Genomic DNA, 22,012 nt, shown 5'->3' with positions numbered 1-22,012 from the left:
GATCTTGTCAAGCTTTCTGTGGGCTCGGCGTTATATAAATCTGACTTGCTGGCCTTGTCAGTCAGGGTGGTACTGACCCTTTTCTGTCTTCAGGAGGAAACTTCAGGAGGATGTTGGCTTTCTCTGGGCAGGGTAAACGGAGCGGCACGGTGATGCGCAGTATTTGTCAGACTTGGTAAAACTTGGAAACGGTGTAGGAGACCAAAGGAACACATTTCTGAGTGTTTAGCATGTTTAAGTAAGGAAGCTGAAATGAAAAGGAAAAAAACCCAAAAGTACAAAGTACTATTTCAAGCTGCATGTACATCTACCTAGTATCTGGAGGTCCTTGTACTTCTTGCTATTTGTGTAAAATGTATGCTTTGATATCCCTAGCTAGAAATAAAAGGCTTGCACATACTTTATGTCTGGGCAACCTTGTAAAGACATCCTTACATTAGAAAGAGTCACTTTTTTTCTGCAGGACTTTAGTTTTTGGATAACTTTGCTGAATGCCTATGGTATTTCACAGCCTTTTGTGTTAGCTTTACATATGTGGAGTGGAATGTAAACCACAGGTGAAAAGTTGTTTGGACTTAAACCTGTAGAAATATAGTTGTAAAATTATGTTGACAAGAGAGTTGCAAATATGTCAGTGTGTCCAAACTTGCCAGATTACTATGGTTTTGTTGTCTGTCTGTGTGAATAAATAGTACTTGTTTTCTGGGAAGATCATGCTTAAAACTGTTAACACTTGGAACCAAATTTTAGACAATATTTAATACCGGAGGTCTGAGGCATGGGTAGTTGTTACAGTAGTCCAGAGAGGAACCATGTGAGGTTATAGACTCACATTTCACAGGTGTAACATGAAGGTTTTTCCATACCCATTACAGTCTGACCAGTGTGACAAAAGGCAGAATAGGGCTGTGCGTTTCTTCTCTTAGTCTCTGAGGTTTTGTTGGTTGCTTAAGAGGCTTGCCCAGGGCAACACAGGCAGTCTCTGGCTGTATTGGGAACAGAACCTTGACCTCCAAAGTTCCAGCTCTGTGTCTTGATCACAGAGTGGGTCAGGGCTAGGTGCTGGTGAATAATTTCTCCTTCACAGGTGTAGAGAAGCTGTGAAGAGCCCTTCTGAGTTCATTAGGGTTTCATTTGTGTGAAAATTATGGAAGGGATTGGCTCCTGTTTGTGTGAGAACTTTCACATCTACAAATCTGGTTTCTAGACGTTTGGTACTATTTGCTCCAAATCAGCTTTATTCTTAATGTCTGCACATACAGACTATTAAGAAATCATGGTCGTTTAATAAGAAAACTACTTACTGATTTTTCTTGCTGTCATTGGATTTTACAGTTGTTACCTATCTAAATCATACTTGGTGACCAAGTCTTTTATGTTTCTGTGAATTTTTTCAGTTGTGGGTTTTGGTGGTTTTTTTTGTTGGTTTGTGTTGGGGTTTCTTTTGGGGGGTGTTGGGCTTTTTTTTTGGTTTAAACCTGTTGAATTTTGTTTACACTTTTGATAAAAGGTCGTGTCATCAAGGGAGAGAAAAGAGATTTTGTGTTTGGGGGTTTTTTTGGAGGTTTGTGGAGGTGTTTTTTTTCCCTTTGTGTGCTTTTCTTTTAATCTGCAGTTGTGTTCAAACCAGCATAGAGAGCATTTATAGTGAAATACAGGATTTTCTGTTTCTCTTGGCAGGTATGTTTACTTTACCCTAGTGCTCCTTGTGTTTTATTTTGGTTTGAGAACCACCGCACTATGTACTATGAAGAAGAGCTAGGATGTGCCTTTAGCGCACAGATAATGAATGAGGTGATGCTGGTCTCTGCAGATGTTCACATACGGCAGGTGCAGAAACAGGGTTTATGGCTTGCTGCACTTCTGTGGCTTTGGCAAAGAGCTCAATGTGCAGCTGATGAGTGCCTGGGTAAAGGAAAGACTGATGGAGGAAGGGAAGCTTTAGAAAAGAGGAGAGACAGTAGAAAATTCTGAGTAAACACTGAGACTAAGAGGAAATGAAGCCCGACAGATACTAGGGTTTTTTCAAAAGTTATTCTTAAAGATTAGTTAACTGTGAAGATGTGAAATCAATAAGGAAACAGGAAGAGAGAAAGCCTTCATTTCCCCAACTGTTTGTTCCTGTGTTGGCTTTTTTTCTCCTTGTAGTCCCTGCTCATGTATTAAAGGTTAAACATATATATATATATTCAGTGTAGTATCATAAAATATTCCTAATAATCAAAGTCAAAGGTGGTAGAGTAAAGTTGGGGCTGCTTCTTTCATCACATCACCCTTTTTCTTTCGGTTTTGTTTCTCTGTACTGCTTGCCCCACCCTCCTCTGCTGAGGTACTCATATATTGCTCATTGTCTTATTTCTGGTGTCTAATGGGCTCAGTCTTACTCTGTAATTCACTGCTAGTATGTATTTACTTGGTTTTGTCTCTTATATAACCCTAAATTATATTACTTACATACTGGCTATGAACACTGAGGAGGACTGGTGTGAATAAGATGAAAGGAGATTCGTGAGCTTGTCTATTGTCTTCCTCCCATGGAAACTGCCAGCATCATTATATCTCTCTGAAACATTGCTGTTGTATGCTGTTGAACACGGGCTTATTTAGACCACTATTGCTGTGTAGTTGTGATCCGTCAGGTAAATTAGCTATTAAACTAATTGGAAAGGTGAAAACAGCCATTTCTTACCAAACGTGTAGAAGTTGAGGGAATGTCAGCAGAGTGGGGAAAAAAATCTGTGAACACATGTAACTGAAGGAACTGCAAAAGACTCCAGGCAGCATCTCATTCAGATTTTTTTAAATGTTTTGAAGTAGAAAAACTTGAATGAATGCTTTCTTTCTATATTATGTCGTCTTTTCACACATAATTTACCCAGAGCTCAGTTCTCAGTAAAGCACACCTAGAAATACATAAAGGGTGATGTGCAATAGCTTTTCATTATTTTTAAATCATTTATTGTGTTTTCTTGTTATCAAAACGTGTTTTGCTTTTAACATTGCTTTTGTAAACAATGGCTGTATTATGCTGTTAGTGAATTGGACTGGTTGTGTCTGCTTACTGCACCCCTCTGCTTACTGCATCCCTCAGAAGCTCAGAAAGAGTAGAGCTCTTCTCTTGTGGTTTGTTTTTACTTATGGCTGACTTGTACCTTATTACCCATGCCAAATGTTTTTGTAAGTGATGGGCTGTAATACAGACAGGCTAAAGGACGGTCAGAAGACAATGTTTTGACATATGTAGTAGGAGTTCGTGGGTGAAGCCAGCCTGTTTTCTACAGGCAACCCTTTTGCTAGAACACTAGCAGAATTTGGTAGTGCAGTCTGCACTGAGAAAAAGAGAAAGAAGTTGACTTTGGCTGAGTTGTCTGCAGATCGTAACTAAGGTGTATTGGCTGGTTTTGTTAAAAAAAAAATTAAAACCTTGTTCAGGTTAGGGTTTTACTTCTTTAAGCAAGTACTGTATGTTCTGAAAAGCACAGTCCTGGCTCTTCTCCTGGGCCAAGAGTTTTAAGGAGAATGGCTTGTTTTATGAATTTGCAAGTCTTGTAAACGAATGAGTGTTTTCATGCCTCAAACTCTGCAAAGTATGGAAAAATGTGATTTTGAAAGCTACCAGAGTCACTTGTTATGTGTTCTTTTCATAGCATCTGCTTGCAGAAAGGTTAGCTTTTTTTACTACAGTGTAATGTCTAATATGTCTAAAATCCTGGCAAACAAAGCACTTTGTAATTTAGAACACTTTGTTAATGGTACATATTTAACTCCTTACTGTTCCAGGAGACTACAGTAGCTCTTGTCAGTAGGGAGATAGCTCTGATTTCCCCAAAGCACAGTCCGTATAAGAAGCACATGGTGATCTGTTGTAATGCTTCCATTTGAAGAGTCTGTTGCATAAACAGAGAGAAGGTAATTCCATCTGCCTCCTCCAGAAGAAATCTCTACTGAAAATGCTAATGCAGTAGCTATCAAGCAATGGCAAGGTGATATTAACAGCAGTGTGTCAGTGACTTCTGATTTCAAACTACTGAAAAAGCTGAAGTATCAGCACTGAAGTACATTTGCATGCTTAGCATGCAAAAAGCATTCCCATAGGAAGAGCATTACCTTTCAAGAAAAGGAACAGCAAATTAAACAGGTTAGATCATTAGTAACAGTTAACTATGTTTATGGGCCTCTCATTTCAAAGTCAAGAAACTGAACCACTTTGGATGCACTTTTGTGTTGTAGTGTCTCAGCTCAAGTGGGCATATTATAATCTTAAACGAGAACCTTTTCTGTTACGATAAATAAGTAGAATTCCTGTTGAGGCTCAGACTGGATACAAATGTATTGGAAAACTAGATGCCCATCTTGAGTAGAAAGATTATCTGTCGTCTTACATGGTGCTTTGCACTGTACTGGTCATACTAGTTTATAAGGACAGGTGGGCATGTTGCCCTTTATATGGCTTGAAATCTGCTCTCTTGGCAGTTCTCTAATGAAAAAATTGTTCCAAGAGTAACAGAACTAGTCAGCCTGGTTTCTTGAGGAGTTGCCTTGTGTCTGCTCTTCCTTCTCTTGTGCCAGCAGAAGGACTCCATCCCTCTTCTCGCTCCCAGCTCCCTATCTGCAGTGCCTGCCCCAGCCCTCCATTGTCAGCTATTCCCCTGTATCTGTTAAACCATTCCTGACAGCTCGGCAGTAGCTGGCATCTCTCCTTGATCCCTAGTTACCATTTGATCAAAAAGAGGTGTGGTGCAATGGCCAGTTTGGTGTTACTTAGCTTGCCAGGGGGCCAAGCAGAAAATGAGTCCATGAGCATGGAGCAGCTATTTCCTAACAGAGTGTGGCCTTGTCCCTTCTACCTGTCCAGCAGCTTTGGTGAAACTTACTGGCATATGCTTAGTGTGGGACCTTCACCAAGCTTCCAAACTTGGCTGAAACTGGTCCATGGGCAGGATGGCTTTGGAGTAGGGGAGGGAAGGGGCTTAGTGAAAGCAGGGAGCTGAGTAAATCTCTGAGCCAAAGCAGGAACTCTGCCTGTGGTGTTACTCTTTTTTTTTTTTTTTTTTTTTTCTTTTGGCTTGGTTTTTTTGGGGTTTTTTGTAGCTGTGATCACTCATTGCTGCAGTCGTCCTTTAGATGTGGAGTATAAAGCTTTTGGGTTTGGTTTGAAAAGGCTTGGATAGTGTGAGCATTTAAGATTATGAAAAATAACTTCTCTCAAATTTTTCTATTCCATTTTTTCTCTAGTAACAACAGTAGGAGCTTTCTGTATGCCTGTAGAGTTAGAACAGTGAACTAAAAAGTCAGTTTCAATTTTAATCAGGGGGTTTTATGTTACTTCATCACTTACTAGTCTCCCAGTTTTCCTACCAGATGCTATGGATAAAAGGACCAGAATTTCAAGTGTATATTTTCAGTATATATTACTTTGAGGTCGTGGACCCTCTGCAGACTGCAAACTTCAGGTTCTACTGATTCTTGAAATCTAAATAATAAAAACTTTGTTCTTTAGCAGCTCATATTTTTCATGAGTTAATGTAGATATGCTTTCCATAATAAAAGAGTTTATGGTATTACAAAGATGGGTATCTGAGCTGAGTTCTGGTACACCTGTGGCAGGTGAAACACTTGGATGGCACTGTACCTGCTTTTACTTTTGGAACTTGAGTCTGCCTATGATGGAAAATGGAGCAGGAGAAATGGTAGCTGGCTGTCTAAAATTGTGCCTGTAAATGCTAAGGGTTCATGGCATTCATTTTTCACCCGTTCAAGATATCAGTGTTTATCCAACTCTTTTTGTCCAACAGTTTCCTTCAACTGGTAGGAGTTAATGCTGGTTTAACATGTACTTTCCTTACAAGTGTTATAAACTATAAGCTCCTGAGTTTCCTGAAACAGCTTTTATGGAGTTTTCAACTCTCTCATTAACTCTTCTCCACCCGGTGCATATTCTTCCTGTAACAGGACAAGAGTATCCTTTTTTTTTTCTCTCATTAGTATGTATGAAATTTAATAGAAACGTTTGAGAAATAACTACAGGCCACTTTTCTGTGTGAGCTGAATCTCCACCAAGGTGAATCAGGTATAAAAAGGATAATGAAACCTTAACAAATACATTTGTTCATTTAGCCACTTCCCCAGTATTACCTCCTCCTGCTGTCACTGAATTGTTTTCTGAGGGATGTGTTTAACTCCTGCTGTCCTAGGTCAAGGGAAAAAAGCACACTTCCCCTCCTCTTCTTCTCCCTCCCCCCCAATCCTCAGTGGAGTGCCTCCTCTGTAACCTTTGAGTGTCTTATCTGTGCTAAATATCAAGTTCCTCCTCTGCAGCACTTCAGGCCTCTGCTTTTCCTTTTTTTTTTTTTTTTTTTTTTTTAAAGACCAAATGGCTCATCTGTTTCTTATTCATGTTTCTTTTTGAGTATCAAAATTGTTTTAGGAGGGTGTCAAGAGAACTGGATCACAAGATCATGCTTTGCCTTTGCAGCTTCTGTAGCTGTCTCTCTCATGCCATATATGGTGCAGCATTGTCATAAATATGAAGCACAGAACCATTTTAATCATGTGATTTACAGACAGATCAAGCGAGGGGGTTCTGCAGGGTTGTGGTTTTTTGGTGGTAGTTCAGTTGTGCATCCTGACGTCTGTTTATCTCCAGAGCAGGGAATTCTTATGCATGTCTTGTGAAGCACTAAGTAGGGCTAAGATAGAAGATAGCAGTTCTCTCTCTCTCTCTCTCCCCTTCTCCCTCTCCCCTTCTCCCCTCCCCCTCCCCCTTCACACACACACAGAGACACCCGCACACACACCTTTGGGGCAAAAAAAAATTTAAGAGATTGAAGGACTAATTCATCTGGAATTAGGCAAGCTGCTGCTGCAGAGACAACGAAACAAAATTTAGATTAAATTTAAGTAACTCTGAGAGGAACAGACATCATTTGTTTGAAGAGACCTAAATAGACAGTTATTTTATAAACTGGTTTGCAGTTGTATGTGGTAAACTTAAAACTTTATGTTGAGTGCCATGGCTACTGCCTTGTCATAGTGTGAATGCAGAGAACCTGATATTGTTCCATTCTTGACGAGTAGTCATTGCTTTTTGGTTTGTCTAGTTTGGATTAAAAAAACAGAAGTGAAGTGGATTTCCACAATGCTGGGATTGATGCTACCTGAAGACTTTCACGTCTGTGGGTTTGTGACATGTAGATTTATCCAAATATTGCAAAGGAGCCCAAAACAGAGAAAATTTGATTTCTGTTCTGTTCTGAAAAATCCTATGGAACATGCAGGTGTTTTTTTGCAGTATCTGGAAAAAGATTAATGTTGCGCATAGGATTTTTGTGGGGATGTTTCCTGTGTGTATATTTTTATCTGCTTAATCTACTGCTCCCTAAGTTTCATGTGGTTTTTTTAAATAATTGCGTATTTAAAAAATAATGATTTCAGGCTGGTAATTGCATACAGAGATATTACTTGCTGTGTTGCAGGTAGATACCTGCTGAGAGAAAGCTAAAGCAGCAACTGGTGCAGAGTGTAGACTTGAACTTTTTTAAATAATTCATAATTTATACAAATTATGAATTTAGGCAAAGGGAAGCTTAAAGACCATTGAGCACTAGGTTTAGTAATTTTCTCTCTTTTGTGTGGCTTTTTTCTATTGACATTCTCAAACTTGTAAATATCCTGTTTCTCTCTACTGCCCACACTGACTGTGAGGTTTTACTATTATTTATTTATTGGAAGCAAAATTTACAGAATGAGAGCTATATGGATGATGGGCTATGCTCTTACATATGCTTGCCTCTCTGTTTACTCTGGAGTACTTTCTAAGTTTTAATAAGGATTTTCTGGAGTATCCAAGAATCCCTTTGCAGTGGCTCATACAGTCTTTGTGCTGTCATTTTTTCACATTCTTAAGTGGTCTGGTAGTTAAATGAGACCTGGTGCAACAAAAACATGCCCTTCTGATCTTGTCCTCCAGCCAAAACTTTCTGTCCTGTTTCCCCTTATGTTTTTTCCCCTCTGCAGCACCTGGATTTTTTGTTACATTCCTGAGGACTTGCTGGTTATTTTTTCCTTTTGCAAAAAAACTAGAAGTAGCTTTAGCTACAGTCATGGCTTGTCCCAAGACTTTTCAGTCCAAGTAAGATTTAATGAATGACATTTTGTTTTGCAAGAAGAACAAACAGAAAAGCCTCCAGCATCAAAAGATGGCAGCAATTTTTATCACCCAACTTGATGAGCCATACATATATGGACAGATTCTCTAAATCAGCATGAGAAGTCTTTGAACCTTTATTTATTCCATAAATAGGTTAATGAAATATTTTATTATTATTATTATTATTGTTTAATATTTACAAGTTTGGTATGGTGAAGACATGAATTGCCCATTATTAAACTTTCCCACAACTAATAGGCATGGTTTTAAATGACAAGTTTTTCAAACAAAACTTCCTTAAAGAGCTCTGTTCAATAGCGCAGCTTACTAATGTCTCAATGGGAGTTCATGTAAATCACATTACTCGCTGCTACATTGTTGTGTTGCTGGCAGAAAATTAGCTCTTCTCATCATAGGTAGTTCCGTATTTCATCTCAGGTGGCAAATAGCAATCAAACCTGACCAACGTTACAAAACAAATTGAACCTGAAACTTCATTTGAGGAATCCAGTGACCTAACACGTGAGGGAAGGTTGGCTTGCTGGGCAGTTTGATTTCTCCCATTTGCTGATGAATGTGGCAGCAGTAAAATCCTTCTGGCAAAACAGAGTGCCTAATAACTTTGTAATGAGATTTACTAGATGATTATTATCCATGGAGTTTTGCAAGGAGGTTTTATCCTAATATTTGAGGAAACCACTTGTTGCAAGCAGGGCCAGTAAGTAAGTAAGGAGACAGCTGATTTTGGAGGAGTCTGAAGCCCATGCAAAGAAGGGGGCCTGATTAACAAAGTGGATCCCTACTGTCTGCTGACAGTTCTCACCACTGGGCAATGGTTCATGTTTGCAGGTCACAGCAGCTGTGTCATTTGTCGCCCATGAACTAACACCTCTGCTCTCCTGCAATCATACCTCACAGATGTATGGAATAGCTAAGTAAAGACTGTTGCTCTATTTTAATCTGTCTAGAGTAGAAATAACTGGATTTACTAGTAGCGTCCTGAACCATAAGACACTCAGCTTTGAGTGACCTTAATGTTCAAGACAGGTATTGACTGGCAGTCACAACCGTGAATTAGAGTGTTCTTTTTTAGGAAATAAATGGTAACTCCCTTATTACCTGAAAAATTCTGTTATGAGGACGAATTGTATGTTGTTTTTTGGTTGGGTGGGGTTTTTTGTTTATTTTGGTTTTTTACTTTAAATATATTGATGGTTTATATATATGTAGTATTACCTGCAGAACACGTAATCTTGTGCAGGGTGTATAAGACCACTCCATACAACATATGATACTGGCACTCTTGTAAACACCAGCTGATTATGCTGTTTATCTCTCCTATTTCTTGAAAGTGTCCTAGTAGTGTCAACTACAGAACCACTGGAGCTACTCCTAACACAAAAAGCCCTTTCATGTATCCAGATACTTGAGTGTAGTGTTACTATGAGCTTGATCTGGACAGCCTGAGCTTAAATACCCCTCCTTCAAATTTAAATGTAATTAATTAGTGGTGTGGACATAAGCTAGCTCCACTCAGATGCTTCCGAGTTTCCATGCCTTTCTGCTGATTCTGTTTTTTTCCTGTACCCCAGTGTGCCAGATGGAGCACAGCTCACTGACTCGTGCAAGTAAGAGCTCTCTTTGTCTTTCAAAAAGAAACCAGGCTTTCTTTTGGCTGTGTCAGATAGCTTAAAGGCAATATTGGAAACAATTTATGTGCAGCACTTCCAAATTGCTGAGCGATAAAGCTGTTATTGTTGTGATAAAGTAGAATTTTGGGGAAAGACCTGAATGAAAAAATCCAATAATTCAAGTAAGCAGCTGAGGGGAGCCTGTAGAAGTAATGCTAAGGTTTAAAATCCATCAAAATGCAAATAGAATGAGTAGATTTTGTGGTTGTTAGTGTGGACACAAGTGTGGGACTGTGAGGTTAAGACCTAGCAACCTTCTGCACGCTAACCAAGTGTAACTCTTGGTTTTGAAATAATTTAAAACACATAGGCACCCTCAGTGAGAAGACCGTTAGGAGACCTTTGGTGTAATTTTCAAGAATATTTTGTAAATGCAGAGGTAAGGAGCCATCTGTAGGATTTTGTGGGTTCCAGAAGTCAGCTGCCTTCATAGCTGTGTTTTTGAACTGTGGCAGTGGTAGCACAGAATTTACTGTTCCCAGAATATATAGCAGAAATCTCTTCAGTTGTCATAGCTTAATTCATTCCTAAATGTTACACAGTACCCAAAGAGTATCTTGCATTGATTATGCTAATTTCTGCTGTCGTCCTGTTTGTAATTATGCATGTACCCTGCACTGAGGCTGAAAAGACTTCGGCTAAATAAAAAGCTCTTTTATTATTGTGATAAGAGAATGTTTTCTGGGCAGCAAGCCTCTGGCTGCTCTAAATTACTTGTTACATGAAAGAGTTGTGTTGATATTGTTTTAAACATACAAAAATCGTAATGATAGCTAGTAACAAGTAACAAAAAAAGATCTGCAGTGTAACTTGAAACACTAATTAATTTTACCTGTGATAATGCTGCTTTGAATCCTGTAGCAATGGGCATGGCAATCATGAACATAGAAAATCTGTGGCCATAAACAACAGAGCATCTGTCTTGCAGCAAGGTATCTCTTCCTTGGCTGCATTTTCTTCCTCCTTTCTCCTCCCACCCTAGATTTCTCCCTCTCCACACACACCCTGCAGTGCTTTTGAAGGCACCCTTTTGTGATCACTTGAAGTCACAAAGTAGCTCACTCGAGTGATGTTGCTGCACACAGCATGTGTGAAGTTTGGGCTGTGTTATGTGCTCATGGAAATAGCGGCACTGCTTTGAGGCATCAGTAGCCCTGGCACGGTTTCTTTTCCTTCTCATGACTGTGCATAACCCAAGACAGCAAGAGGCCTTTCACTGCCATTCACCCTTCATCACTGCAATTCCCTGCTCTTTGTGGTCTCTCAAACTTGCCTTCATCACTAGCTCACCCCCGACCTGAAGTGTCTGGGAAGGCAAGTGCTTGCTTTTGCTATGTAGGGGAGTGAGTAGATGGCTAAGAGGTGTAGCTTTGTAACACCTCTGCAGCAAGAGTTGTCCACCATGGGTCATGCCTCTGAGACAAGCATTGTGTTAGACCTGGGCAATGGTGCACACATGCTGCAGACCAGCCCCAGACAGTGCTACCACTGGGGCACACAGTGTGGCAATGCATGCTTCTTCATGCCAGTGCAGCATGAAGGCCTGGGGAACCACCAAATAAAACATTGCTTTCTGAATTATCTAGCAGTGCATTGCGGGGGGAAACCTGTATCGTGTTCCTGGAGATTTGGAGTGAAAAAACCACAATCAATCAGTCTAGTGTGATATGAAGATAAAACAATTCTAGGTTCATATGGCTCAAATCTATGCAGAGGACATTCATTCCAGCTAGTGGCAAGTCATGTGTGCAATTTCTGGGCCCCCATAGCCTTTCAGCAGGGACCTGGCAGCATCTTCCTGCGTTGGCTTTTGCCTATATGATGCTGTCACGTCAGTTGTCTTGAGTCATTTGTCTAAAAACAACTCCCTGCTGCTTAGGGAGGAAAGCACCTAGTGGGTGCCTGCCAGTCAGGAAATAAGAAATAGCTCATTGTGGAAAGGTCACAGAATTACAGCTTTTAGAGATCACTGGAGAGGTGAATAAGGTCTTCATGCTCCAGTACTACCCTCTAACAGAAGTCAAATGAGTATTTGCTCAAGGAAATTGACTTGTTGTCTGTCCCACTTCTGTCGGTAAGGAATGTTTCTGCCATCTTCTTGTGAGTGATTAAGGTCTGCATTTGCAAATGGGAATTATGTTACCATAAATCTAAGTTATGCTTTCAATTAAATGCCATTCTCTGAAAAAAATTAAAAACTTAGGATAATGTCAGTGGTGCCTGCCTTTGCAGATCGGGTAGTGCCCATGGGAAGTTTCTGTTGAGTTTCAGTGCTGATAACTTCTGGAAATGTATACATGTATATGTGTGTATATATATATTACCCCTTTTCCTTAAAAATGAGAAAAGTTGAGGCTGTACATCTGGTGAAGGGATGCAATTGCACATTTATCACTCTTTCTTCCCACCCATAAGGAATGTCAGCCAAAATGTGAAAGTTAATCTTGAGATTTGTGGAAAGGCTCTAATACCCCAAGTATGACTCCTGCCTAGGAGCCATCGGGGGAGGGAACATAAACATAGCACATCAGTAACAAGATCAGTTCTTTTCCTTTTCTATACTTCTACATTAGTTGCAGTTGAATTTCTTGTTCTACAAGGACCTTATCTGGCTTTGATTGGAATATTCCTTTTAGGGGAGTAGGGAGATGTTGTGTGTGGGTTTTGTAGAGCGGTTGGATTTTCTTCCAAGGTTGAAGGCAAATGCGTCATCTTTAGCATGCCTCTGGCAAGGTCTTGGCAGATCATTGCACCTCTGCTTCAGAATAGAGAGATTTGGGTTTTTTTCCTATTATGCAGTGATTTGGAAGGTGCTTGAACACTTCATAGCAATCTTGAAAATAAGCCTGAAACTGAAAGCAAACCAGCTCCCTAAACATACTTGTTCTTCCAAGACATTCTGGGAGGTTTTCTTGAAGCAGCTTAAAAAGTTCTCCAAAGCTTTCTGATAATTTCACCTTGGTCAGTTTTCACTCCAAGAGGAATGCTTCCAACAAATGACATTTCCCCCCCAGCCTCATTTTTTACACAGATAATGATGTCCCTGTGTCTGCAGGATTGTTTCCTGTGATAAGCTATAGGCTTCCGCCTCTTTCATTCTTGTGACATAGGTGAGATGAAAGATAACAGACCACAATGTGACAAAGAGTATCTAGAAAGAGGAGTAACAAACAACTGGGGTCGTGAAGAAGGAGAAAGTGTCTTTGCCAGGGGTGATAATAGATGTCTAAATCAAAACTATGACAACTTTTTCCTCTGTTACAAAGTTGAATCTGGAATTTCTGCTTGTCCTCTAAATGGACCAAGTTAAAAAGTATATTTGAATCCAGCCTAACAAAAGGCTGTATCATGTATTTTGAAGATAGTGTTCTATAGAAACTGAAACCACATACTTGGTGTGCTTCATACTGCAGTGACCCCAAAGAGTTAGGAGGTTTATCGTGTAAGCTTCTCAGTGGTGCAGGACCAGCTACTGGAGTGTATTGGACCTGTATGTCCCTGGACAAGCTGCAGCAGCATGAAGTTCAGTGTGGGCTCTTCACAGGCAGGCTTTGCTGAGCTCCTTCCCTAGTGGAGCTGATTTTGGAAATCCTGAGGTGGCTAAGAGTAAAGCTCTGCACTGCGGTCAGATAGGGCTTGTTCACTTTGACTTGCTTGGTGCTGTAATGCCGAGATGTTGAATGCTTTGAAATTATGAGGCCAAAGTGGAATCTCAGCGTGTGTGTGAGCATGCGAATGCTGCTGCTGAGCCCTTTGCAATGAAGGGAACTGCAGCTTTCACTGTCTAGTCATTTTTTTATCCTTCCCTAGCAATATTTTGCTAGAACTTCGTAAGTCTTCTCAAGAAACCAGAAACTTAATATTAAGAAGCTGATCTTAAGAATCTTTTTGCTCTTAATTTTCCTTTGGTAGCTGAGCAATAGACTGACATGGGGATATATTTTAAAATCCTCCAAAGAACAGCTGTTTTACAATGCTCACGTTTCTGGAATATGAACATGTTTGTCTTGACCACAGTGCTGAAGGCACTACCTTGTGCTGATACATATAATCTAGTGTATAGTGCTGTTGCATTGAGAGCTCATCGTATAAATCATAGGCACTGCTTATTTGTTTGGAAAATACCAATTAGTGAAAAGGCAGCACTGCTTTTTTTTTCCCCCCATACCACACCCCAAACAAGAAACAGTGTTTGAGAAATGTTTGAAGTGGAAATAGAACTGATTTAGCAGAAGCTGATGGCAGTGTCTGAGTAGTTAGAAGCAGTAGAAGAGAAAAGCAATCGTGAGCCAAGCTTGTAACTCAAACTACAGGCCAGGGATGGTGGGCCACAATGGTAATGTCTTGTTCTGTAGGGTTTTTTCCTGAACCAGAGTTCAAAAGCTAGAATTGATTTTTTGATGGTACAAAGCTGCTTGTTACATTGCCAGACTAGCAAATACTAATATTAGCTTATTTGGAAGGCTTTACTTTGTAGTATAAAGATCCAGTAAAACTGTTGATTTGCTGTTTGCTGAGTGAATTTGGACAAGTAGTAGGTCTGCTATTCATTTAACCTGTCTGACAATGGGAATAACAACAGTGCAATGGATAGAAACAGTTAACTTGCATGAACGTCTGAGGCAGAAGAGAACTGGCCATCTTTTATCTTTATTTAATTTGAGGATGATAAGACAGGATGAAAATCACAAGTCTTTCAGTGTTGGCTTTTACCTCAAACGGCAAGAGTTTGCCAAACTAAAATTGTTCTGCACAGTCCAATAACTGCATTCTGACCTAAGAGACCTAGATATGAAAGAGAAAATTATCTTCCTGGTGCTAAGAAGTGTTAATTAATTTTTATTAAGTTTATTTAGGGATCTTTTCAATGAAGTCTCACAGGTGATAAAATCTTTAGTTTGTGGTTTTTTTTTTTTCTCATCTAAAGACTGTTCATTATTTTGAGTCTTCAAGCATCAAATTTGGCTCACAATTTTGTTTTGTGCTGAGAGCAGAAATGAAGCTACAGATTATGGATTGATTTAACCAGAATAGTTACAAAAAAAATCCTGTAGTTTTATAGATAACATTGTTCTCCCTCCATTAGAGGATAATTAAGAACTTTTTTATACTTTTTGTCTCAGGAAATATGTGTTTATCCAGCTGTGTGCAAAGGTGTTTACTTAAGATACATGAGGAGCCAAAGACAAAGCTTAATCTAAAGTACTTTTTTAGTATTTTTTCCCAAAGTTGAGCAAACAACTCTACTCAGCAAGCTTGTTTTAATTTTCAGCTTTTTAATGATTTTGTCGTCTTGTGTTGTTGAAAACGTTTTAACTGGAGAAATAACACATTAGTAAAAGTTTCAAGCAAAAACACGCACAGGATTTGCTTTAAAAAATAGTGCCGCTTCTGTAGCATGCAGTGGAGTAGTACTGAGACTGTGTCATGGCACAGCTGAACCTGTTCTTATATTTACATGCATACTTTTCAGGTAATCATGTGCTTCAGGTCTGTTTTTATGTGTGGATTGTGTCCCTGTCTCAGACAGAAACATGGGAGGAGGATGTGGAAGTATGCATAACTAATGTGAAATTAAGCTGTTCTTTAGGATTGACCTCCTTTACTTTGAAGTGAACCTTGTTCTATTCTAAATGGTGATTTCTTCCTCCTTTAGATGGAAGGAACTGGAACCTTTTCCATGAACTTTGTAGAGGCTTCCATACTGGGACACACACACAAAACCACCCAAACCAGCAACCAAAACCACATATCTGAAACAAGAAGGGGTCATCTATATGTTACCACCTCATTATGTTTCTTATTGACTATAAAAAGGAGTAGGGTTGTGTAATACAGTTGCAGACCTTTTTACTATAGGTATCTGCAGTTAAGTGAGACACATGCACCTCTGTGACCAAAGTTAACCCTTCAGAAGGAAGTCTGCAGTGCATTCTGAAGCCCTGCAGAATTAAGACTAGTGTGGATCAGGAAAAAGCTCTTTTGAACTGGTATATGGACTAGTAACTAGAAATGTCAGAGCTGAGAGAGCAGACAACATGGAGTGAGGTAAACTGCAGTAGGCAGAGTGTGTGCTGTTAACCACTTGCTCATGCTAAATAACCAGAAGCTTAAATTTCCTGTATAACATGAAGAGAAAAAGAACTTGTTGGGGAAAAGATCCTTTCTTCATTGAACTTCAGGAATTCAGTTGAAGGAAGAGATCCAGCAAGGGGAGTGCTATCTAACAAAGCAACCCAATAAGTACAGCAGCTCTCAGTTCAGCATCTTACCTGGACTGATGAATGAAGTGTGAAGGTTTTGGAAAAGCCTGATGGCAAGAGGATGTACTACTAGTCAGGCAGTATACAAAGTAGATTTGAACAACAGAATCTGCTGTTGGGGTAAAACAAGTTGAGGAAGTGGGGAGGTTTTAACTATGCCTGAAGAATTCAGGTCAGGGGAAAAAAGTCAAAAATAGCATGTTGGCAGGAAAAGAGAAGTGGTGGGAAAAAATAAGAGGAAAGTAGGTTACATGTAACATAGTTGCACGGAAACTTCTGTAAGAACTTCTTTTATTTCATTTTTCTGCTTTCCAAAGGTACACCTGTTGGCCTAGTTTTTGACAGAAAACTTTGCTGGGTGCATATCTGAAGGGGAACATACCTAAATTATGATCTCATTAATGTCTATGCAAAGGAACATGCTCATTTGGTTAGTGCAGGGAACTGGATCACTTCAGCTCTTCCACTGACTCACCAGGCCTCAGGGGTTGGCAGGAGGAATGCTAACTCCTGTTTTACCCCAGAGTAGGATAGGGAGCCTCTACTAACACCTGTAGTATGCTTTGGAACAAGCAGCTATCTCATATATCTCACTTCTAGCCAGACACTTGATTCATTACAAATTTACTTACCATGTATCTTTTTTTCTCTTCCAGTTACTATTTCTTCAACTGCAGAAAAAGGTAATTTTTTAAAAATTATTTTGAAGATATGAATAGTTTTGTTGCATGCAAGTCTTAAGGGACATAGAATGTGAATATACTCCTCTATGTGTAAGTTCTGTGTGGTGAGCAGATTAGTGCTAAGAAACAAAGTAAATATTGTGAGGTTGAGTCTGTTTAGCTTCTGGTATCACAAGCTTGGGATGATGACAAGACCTGCAAGTAATGCAACTATGATTTAGGTTTGCAAGTATTTTTAAATGGGTACCTTCTAAGAACAGGAAAGAAGGGAGAAGGAACTGCTCACAAGTCCATTTGCTGTTTATTCCTGAACACACCTTGAGACCTGAAAGACTTCTGAAGAGGGAGAATTGTTCTACTGCTTGCTATTTTCCAAACAGCTTACCAAATTCCTTCAGAACCCCATTCTTTAGGGCTGGTTAGAGCTCTGCAAAATAAAACCATTTCAAAGGTGGCTGCACATTACAATTTTAAATTTCCAGCTCAAGTGGTTAAGGCCTTGTTTTGACAAACTGAAGTCTTCATATTGGCTTTGGAAAGTATATGCCTCAGTAGGTAGTACTAACAGAGAGAAACTGACCAAAAAATTTCCAGCATTCTTGCTTTGCCACTTATTTTAAAGGCTAAAGGATGATTTGATTCCGGAAGTTCAAAATATGGGATTTTTATAAAACTTTTTTATTCCTGTAGAAATACAAATTATTGATGGGATGTTTGTTTGGGAGTTCATTTCAGCTTGGGGGTGGGGGTGGGGCATGAGTGGTACATTTAAGCACAGATTTGTATTTTGACTATCCAGAGGACTGTCTTCACAGTGTGAGACCCCCTGGCTCTCATCTCTTAAATACTTTTGCAAAAGAGTGTAGAATTTGAAGCTAATCTAGCAATTTTCTTCCTGGTGGGGAGCATCCAGGAGAACACTGAAAGGAAGAAACCTTAGTAGAATCTGTCCTCTTTCATCTTCTACTGAAGAGGTGAAAGAGTGAGAAGATCTGCAAAATAAACTGTAAGCTGTTCAAGATGGGATCTGTGTCTTACCCTGCGTTTTTACATTGCACAGCTAGGCTTCACCTAGACTTTACAGAATTCTGCAGATTGCTGCCATGCTTTACTGTTGATCTGTATATGAGTAAGTTTTACTTCCTAGTTTCTTCCAGAAAGGCAAGATCCATGTCTCGGTTAAAGCCTGGCAGAGTAATAATGTTGTATAGTCAGATCTCTGGCTTTAATACAAATGTGGTGCCTGTCTGACTGAAGCAGGTGCTCTTAGATCTACCAGAGAAGAAAAATGTTTGATTAATTAATGAGACTGACAGTATCATTGGAACCTGACTGTTAGGCTTTTAATAGCTGTCACCTGCACGCTTCTTGCACCTTCAATTCTAAAGCATATCATACTCACCCTGTATACATTAATTTCTTTACCAAGGAGGTTGATCTTAAAATGATAAGTATTTTTTTATTTGAAATGAAAGTTATCATAAATTTTATAAAGTTCTTATAAGCTAACTCAGAATAGTCAGGAAATCACATCAGAAGAGTCAAAAGGCCAAAGTACCAGTAATATTGCGATGTAAATCGATAGTGTGCATCTTAGCACGTATATTTTGTTCCATATTTCAGTGTACTGTGTTCAAATCCTTTTACTTCAGTACTTAATTACAGGTTTTGATTAAATTAGTGGTGATTTCTTCACCCCATTAAGGCTAATTGTTTCTTTGTAATTTCATATTCTTGACTAGATTTATATCCATTAGGATAGGGGAATAAAGTCAGTCTGAATCTCTCTTAACGGTATAATATACTTCTGTTACATATTATTACTTCTGTAATCTGACTCTGCCTTCGAAGTAGTATTAAGAATGGTTCAGAAAAGGATGTTAAGGGTGATTTTTAGGAGATCTTAACATATTTTAGGAAGATTCTAAGAGCATGTTGTAAGATATTGTCCTCCTGAGGGCATAAATTATGGTGTAATATGCATCAGTGCCTTTAAAGAGAAGTGACCTCACTTGGTCGCAGCATGGCACCAAGAATCCTGGATTCCCTTAGCTGAGCCGAGACTTCCTCATGACTCTTGAGTCTGTCTAAACTGGCAAATATTGGGGTTGAGGCTTTTGACGTATTTTCCATCTAGCTTGTAATTACAAGAAAATGAGCGTAATAGGAATGAAGCTGGTTTATATTTCTACTGGAAACTGGTGCAAGATGCTTCAGGGAGTAGTCTGCAGAGGAGATACTGCTATCCAAAACAATGCATAGATGGACTGCCAAAGTAAAGCCATCAAAAATGGTATCTTCTCTCCCTCTCATTTCTGGGGGAGCACTGACAGGATAGATACCTGGAAGCACAGGAGTGGGAAAAGCAGCAAGAATTTATTCAGTGCAGAGCCAGTATGGACAGCCAGTTGCAGGCTCTTTCTCCTCCAGACTGAGTGATGTCCATCACTGGAACAGCATGGAAGTCTTTCTTGAGTTGCCCCTGTTTGGCTACTGAGGACAGGCACTTGGCTTTTAATGATGGTGACAGATTGCAAGATCTCAGTTACTGCAAGAGTGCAAGAGCACTTTTAACAGCTGCCTCTTTCTAGTAAATCCTGGTGCCACTGGCACAGATCTGTACCCTTACGGCAGCCAGCCTTGGTGTCTGTTATTCTGTGTGTTAGGGCATTTACAGGCTGTGATAAGACTTTGAGGTTCTGCTGCTTGACGTATTGTGTGTGTGCTTAAAATAATCCGTCCAAAAAATCTGAATTCTGGAGGTGATTTTTATGGACAGAATAGAACTGTTTACTGTGTAAGTTAGTTTTGCTGTACCCTGCCCTCCCTGTATCTTGTTTCCTCTTCCCTTCTAATCAACTCCTCTCACCCTCTTTTCTTCTGAACCTCTGATCTGTGCAGCTGACTCCACTCCAATCTTGTGTCCGTTTCTCCTCTTTCACCAAACCATTTTTTATGCTTTAATTGCTTAACCACATTACATTTGAATGTGTATGGTATGTTTTTAATAAAAGACTTTCTAATTATGCAGTGCCTAGTATAGTGATAAACAAGTTCTTTCCTATTAGGATGACAGTTTTAGGATGGCTTTAGAAAAAGGTTGTGCTTCTTGCATTTTCAGTCAGCTTTATAGCTGAAAATTTGCCAAATCTAAAGTTGGAGGAGTCAGAGGCAAAGGTAAAAAGCATAATTCTCTGAAGAAAGCTCAAAGGTTTTTTACTCCAACAAGCAGTGAAAATCCTGAAAGATGATAAATTAAGACCACTTCTGTGACTGTGCACAAGTGTTTTCTGAGCTGTTGGAAGCTTCCAAAGTCTCGAGCCTGTTCTGCCATCCATGAAGTATGTCATACGGCCTCTTAAAGGACTCTCTTTATGTGCACAGGAAAGTAGGTCAAGTTTCCTTCTTCCTGCAACTGAAGATAATATGTGAAGATAATTTAAATATTTAGTATGACTTCTTTTCTAAGACTTGCTATTCTGGCACAACCAATCTGTTTCTTCTTGACAAGTGGTAAAAGAAACTGTGAGAGGAAACAAGATTGCAAGAAGCTTCTTGGGTCATAAGGTCTGAGTCTCTGGTCTTTAAAGCAACCATATCACACAGACTCATTCATAAATTGATGAGCACCTTACTAAAGCCACGTACATTTTGTTGCCCTTGTGACTATAATAGCACGACTCTCCCAGATGATATTCCTGTGATCATTTGAAAGAAGACAATCAAATAATTTTTAACTCACAGCTAGCTCTCATGTTGGAGTGCAGTCTGCTCCAGACCCCTGGTTTATAATGTTTACTGTCATTGATGACTAGTGTCTTCTACAGTGGCACAATACTGTGCTGTTTCTATTAGATACAGGAATTAACTTGAATTCTGCAGGTCAATTATCAAATATTTTACTGTAATCTAGAACAGAATTGTATTTATCCAAAGAGGTTAGTCACATGCCACAGGTGAAGCTGTGTTCACTTCTGGGTTTTTTTGGTTGGATTAGGTTGTTTCCATTCAGACTTTGTTTTGGAATCATGCATAAAAGCATATTATTTCCTTGAGAAATAGCAACCATCACATTTGGTGATTTTATTTTATTTATTTATTTATTGCTAATGAGTGCTCTTAGAGTGCTAAGTCTACCCAGGGAACAGGGTTTAATACAACTTAATTTTATTAGGTGATTAATAGCATAGTAGTTTAGCCCTCATCAAAGGTCAGGGACTTTATTTCTTTTCAGCTATATTCACCGAACTCTTACTTGTATTTTATTGCAGTTGTCTACCTTGTGGTGTTTCATCTGTCATTTTTCATGTTTGTATGGTCCTATTGGAAGACAATTTTCACATCTCCTGCATCCCCCTCTAATGAGGTAAATATAACGTTAGAAAAATGTCAATGCCTTGTTTATAAATAGCTGAACTGTTTTCAGTGATTAAACTTGTTTGCAGTACTGCATGATTCACCTTTCCCTTCTCATTATCTAAAATAGAACAGCATGACAGTGTATCATGAATGAAAATGATCAAGTTACTCTTAAAATACTTTGTGTAATGACATTTCATATAATGAAATATGCGTTTAATTCATCACAAGTTTGACAGTCGTGTACAGTGTTTTGCTATGAAGTAGCTTGCTTGAAACTTGGAATTTTTAAAATTGATAAATACAGTGACAACATTTTTATATTTCCCTTTTAGGCAGTTTTGACCTTTGGTAAGAAAAAGTAGTAATGCAGTGTATACTCATAACGCAGAGGAGTGAACCACTCAGCTGTAAGTCAGGAGTTAAGGTTTAGGGACAATTGAGAAGTGAATACATAAAGGAGCTTTATATAATGGCAAAAGAATGCATGATGACTGTAAGAATTTTTGTTTTGAAGAACAGTATTAATTACAATAAGCCTGAGATGGATTAACTTGTTTTCTATTTTCTCTAAGGTATGTGTATGTAAGGATTAAATACTGGCACCAAATTTAAAATACTTCCCTTTCTTGGTTTTATAAAGCTTTTAAATTGTCTAAACTGTTTGAGGCTTTGGTTGCTCTGTGGGGGTTGAATTTTTATTCTATTTTTGGCAAGACTGACTTTCAGTGCTAGTGTCAACCTTACACATTTTTGAAAAGGGTTAAAACCATGCTTTTAAGGAAAAGCAAACACTGCTCTGCAGTACTTAATTATGGCTTAGGGATCTGTATCTTAAAGCTACAGAATATAAAGTGAGAAAAGCTA

At 39.1% G+C, this 22,012-nt stretch overlaps 1 protein-coding gene across 8 annotated transcripts in view; it reads left to right on the top strand.

Annotated features, from left to right (window-relative positions):
• Window positions 1-22,012, top strand: part of ZDHHC20 (zinc finger DHHC-type palmitoyltransferase 20) — a 48,390-nt gene that overhangs the window by 1,094 nt on the left and 25,284 nt on the right. For all 8 annotated transcript variants that reach the window (XR_008820037.1, XR_008820036.1, XR_008820038.1 and 5 more), the window contains exons 2-3: window positions 16,760-16,786; window positions 21,058-21,152. Coding sequence is in view for 4 of the 8 variants with exons in the window: in XM_056327507.1 (XP_056183482.1) it covers window positions 16,760-16,786; window positions 21,058-21,152 (122 nt within the window). In the remaining 4 variants the exon portion in view is untranslated. The remainder of the gene's footprint in view (window positions 1-16,759; window positions 16,787-21,057; window positions 21,153-22,012) is intronic.

Source organism: Falco biarmicus, chromosome 2 (genome assembly GCF_023638135.1).
Source record: "Falco biarmicus isolate bFalBia1 chromosome 2, bFalBia1.pri, whole genome shotgun sequence".
Taxonomy (NCBI): Eukaryota; Metazoa; Chordata; class Aves; order Falconiformes; family Falconidae; genus Falco; species Falco biarmicus.
Note: the sequence above shows the minus strand (reverse complement) of the source record. Positions and strands in the feature narration are given on the sequence as shown.